The sequence below is a fragment of the Solanum tuberosum genome, unplaced genomic scaffold (assembly GCF_000226075.1).
Source record: "Solanum tuberosum cultivar DM 1-3 516 R44 unplaced genomic scaffold, SolTub_3.0 scf00116, whole genome shotgun sequence".
Lineage (NCBI taxonomy): Eukaryota > Viridiplantae > Streptophyta > Magnoliopsida > Solanales > Solanaceae > Solanum > Solanum tuberosum.
Genome location: NW_006239040.1, coordinates 702,747 through 706,751, shown reverse-complemented (window position 1 = coordinate 706,751; position 4,005 = coordinate 702,747). Strand labels below are relative to the sequence as shown.

The 4,005-nt window shown below is 33.8% G+C and overlaps 1 protein-coding gene across 1 annotated transcript; it reads right to left on the bottom strand.

Annotated features, from left to right (window-relative positions):
* Nucleotides 1-1,675: 1,675 nt before the first annotated feature.
* LOC107061077 (zinc finger MYM-type protein 1-like) lies at nucleotides 1,676-4,005 on the bottom strand. Its single transcript, XM_015309818.1, has 2 exons — nucleotides 3,507-4,005; nucleotides 1,676-3,360 (listed from the first exon to the last, which is right to left on the bottom strand). The coding sequence occupies exons 1-2, from the start codon at nucleotides 4,003-4,005 to the stop codon at nucleotides 1,676-1,678; spliced, it is 2,184 nt and encodes a 727-aa protein (XP_015165304.1).

Genomic DNA, 4,005 nt, shown 5'->3' with positions numbered 1-4,005 from the left:
ATTAACATTACGTGGAATTAATCATAGCCTTATAATGAGTATTAAACACATAATAATAAAAAAGAGCTTTTGCCTATGAAGTTTGGCTTGTAGTAACTTTTTCACCATTATATTATTTTATTTATGCTGCCAAACAAGCTATAATCAACCATAGCTTTGTCACCTACTAAGCAATGTGAATGGAAATATGTTTTCCTTTTTAGTGTTTTTTTAACCTGACTATTTTAAATTTATATCGCATACGTCTTTATTCAGAGAGAACAATTCCTATTAAGAATTTTTTTTATACCTAAGATTTGAATATGAAATTTTTAATTAAGGAAGAAACAACTTTATCCATTATACTAGGTCTGGATGAACAGAATATTTTGATTACTATAAATTGAATTACGACCATAAATATCAATTGAAAAAAGGAATAGGAAAAAGCAGAGGCGTATCCAGGATCTCAAGAACATGGGGCATTATTATTTTCAAAATAGACAATTAATTCAATTATATAAATTTTACGGTGAGAACAAGTTGACGAGCAAGTAGGTAGTAGCAATCTTTATATAGTAATATATTAGCAAAAAACATCATTCACTTACAATTGTCCTCGACGAGTTTTCATATTTTGAAAACGGCCAATAATGACATCATTACTTACATTTTTAAATATACTACGCTCTATATAGCAAACTAAACAACCATTCAAAAGATCTTCATCCATCCTATTACGCAAATCATTCTTTATGTACTTCATTGATGAGAATGCTCTTTCCACGCTTGCGGTAGCAACAGGAATAATCAAAGTTAGCTTCACAAGTAGATACACAAGTGACCAAGTTTGATCTAGTTTTGTCTCTATCATCACTTTTGCAAGATCCTTGATTCCCTTCAAGTTGAGAAACTTGCTATCACACTTTTGAGCATAGACAATAAAATCATCAAGTTGAAAATTGAGTTCCCGAAGCTCTTTATCACCAAACTCACTTGGGTAGTACTCGGCTAGTTTCATTATCCTATCCTTGTGAAAATTAGCAAATGAATCAACCGGACTCAAACTAGCCATACCGAGGAGCAAGTCACTAGTCACCACATCAAAACGATTATTTCAATAATGGCATCATTACTTACATTTTAAAATATACTACGCTCTATTTAGCAAACTAAACAACCATTCAAAAGATCTTCATCCATCATTCACTTACAATTGTCCTCGACGAGTTTTCATATTTTGAAAACGGCCAATAATGACATCATTACTTACATTTTTAAATATACTACGCTCTATTTAGCAAACTAAACAACCATTCAAAAGATCTTCATCCATCATTCACTTACAATTGTCCTCGACGAGTTTTCATATTTTGAAAACGGTCAATAATGACATCATTACTTACATTTTTAAATATACTACGCTCTATTTAGCAAACTAAACAACCATTCAAAAGATCTTCATCCATCATTCACTTACAATTGTCCTCGACGAGTTTTCATATTTTGAAAACGGTCAATAATGACATCATTACTTACATTTTTAAATATACTACGCTCTATTTAGCAAACTAAACAACCATTCAAAAGATCTTCATCCATCATTCACTTACAATTGTCCTCGACGAGTTTTCATATTTTGAAAACGGTCAATAATGACATCATTACTTACATTTTTAAATATACTACGCTCTATTTAGCAAACTAAACAACCATTCAAAAGATCTTCATCCATCCTATTACGCAAATCATTCTTTATGTACTTCATTGATGAGAATGCTCTTTCCACGCTTGCGGTAGCAACATGAATAATCAAAGTTAGCTTCACAAGTAGATACACAAGTGACCAAGTTTGATCTAGTTTTGTCTCTATCATCACTTTTGCAAGATCCTTGATTCCCTTCAAGTTGAGAAACTTGCTATCACACTTTTGAGCATAGACAATAAAATCATCAAGTTGAAAATTGAGTTCCCGAAGCTCTTTATCACCAAACTCACTTGGGTAGTACTCGGCTAGTTTCATTATCCTATCCTTGTGAAAATTAGCAAATGAATCAACCGGACTCAAACTAGCCATACCGAGGAGCAAGTCACTAGTCACCACATCAAAACGATTATTGAGTTCTTGAAGTGCCAAATCAATGACGGCATAAAATACTTCCACACGAAAGTGATGCAAATATGAAATATTGGACCTCTTACGCTTCGACTTCCCATTAGAGTAGTCTTCATTCATTTTGGGAATTGAAATTTCATGTTTACCACAAAATAAGCTAACCTCATCCATCATAGAGTCCCATTCATCCTCTCTCATCATTTGCAATCGTTTCTTTGAAAGGTCAAGCAATCCCATAGCATTAACGATATCTTGATCTTTCTTTTGTAAAACTTTATTCAACTCATTCGTCAATAGCAACACCTTAAACATCAAGTGCAACATAAAGACAAATTCAAATTCATGAATCTTGCTCAAAAGATTTTCCGCCGTAAATCTATCAAGATGATATGGACAATCACGTTTCATATCCTTAAGCACATTAACAATTGAAGAAAAAAGAATCAGGAAATTGTCCAAGGTTTTAAAATGAGACCCCCAACGGGTATCACCCGGTCGTTGGAGGCCACGTTCTTGATTCAAACCTTGCCCTGTATGAACTTCTCCAAATTTAAGCAACTCTTCCAACTTATCTTCTTGATGTTGTCGAAGTGAATCTCTGCGTTTAAATGAAGCTCCAATAGTATTCAAAATATTAGTGAGAACATAAAAAAAATTATCCACATCCGAATTCTTTTTGGAAAGACCTACAAGTGCCAATTGCAATTGGTGAGCAAAACAGTGAATAGAATATGCAGATGACGTATCTTGTAAAATCAAAGACTTGAGACCATTTATTTCCCCTTGCATATTACTAGCCCCATCATAACCTTGACCACGTATTTTGGATGTACATAATGAGTGATCCAAAAGCAAAGAATAAATTGCCTTTTTTAATGATTGAGAAGATGTATCATTTACGTGGACAATACCCAAGAATCGCTCTATCACCATTCCACTTTTGTTGACATATCTCAAAATTAGAGCCATTTGCTCCTTATGAGAAACATCCTTTGATTCATCAACTAATATTCCAAAATAATCACCGTCCAAGTCTTCAATGATAGCCTTAGTTGTTTCTTTAGCACAAGCCTCCACAATATCTTTTTGAATTGTCGGACAAATCATCATATCATTTTGTGGAGCATTACCTAATATTACTCTTCCCACATCAAAACTTCTATCCCCATACCATTTCAAAAGTTCAAGAAAAGCACCCTTATATTTGGAACCTTCACTTTCATCATGTCCACGAAATGGAAATCCCGATGTCAAGAGAAATCTTGCTACATCAATTGAGGCATTTAAACGCATCCGATAATCAATTCTTCCTTTTCACTTTGCTTGTCAAAAGAAGATTGGATCGATTGCCGTTGGTTTTTCAAATCTTGCATCCTATTGAAACATTTATGATGGATACTATTTACCTTACCAACATGTTTTTTGAATCTTTCTAAAGCTTTGTTCCAACACCTAAAACCATCTCTTGTAAATGAATCTCCGGCATTTCCACGACTTTCAAGTTCATTCTTGAACAAATAACAACACAAACAAAATGCCGCATCTGCTTTAATGCTATATTCCAACCATTGAGATCTTCTCTTAAACCAAGTTGGTCGAAATTGACGCATTTTATCTACAAACTTAGTTTTAGGGAAGATATGATCAACAGGTTGACATGGCTTTTTTTGAATGTAATACCTCCTTACCGCATCTCGAATATTAGGACTATAAGATGAAATAGGCATTCGATCTTTGGGATCTGCTTCAAGAGATTTAAAATCAAGCATACTATCCATATTTGAAAGTGGAAAAGAATTTGTATGTCTTTGAACTTCCGGAGCAACTTGTGAACTCACAAATGGTTGATTAGAGCTAGAACTTGGTTGGCCATCTTTTGGCTTTGGTAACTTGATGAGAAACTTATCCAT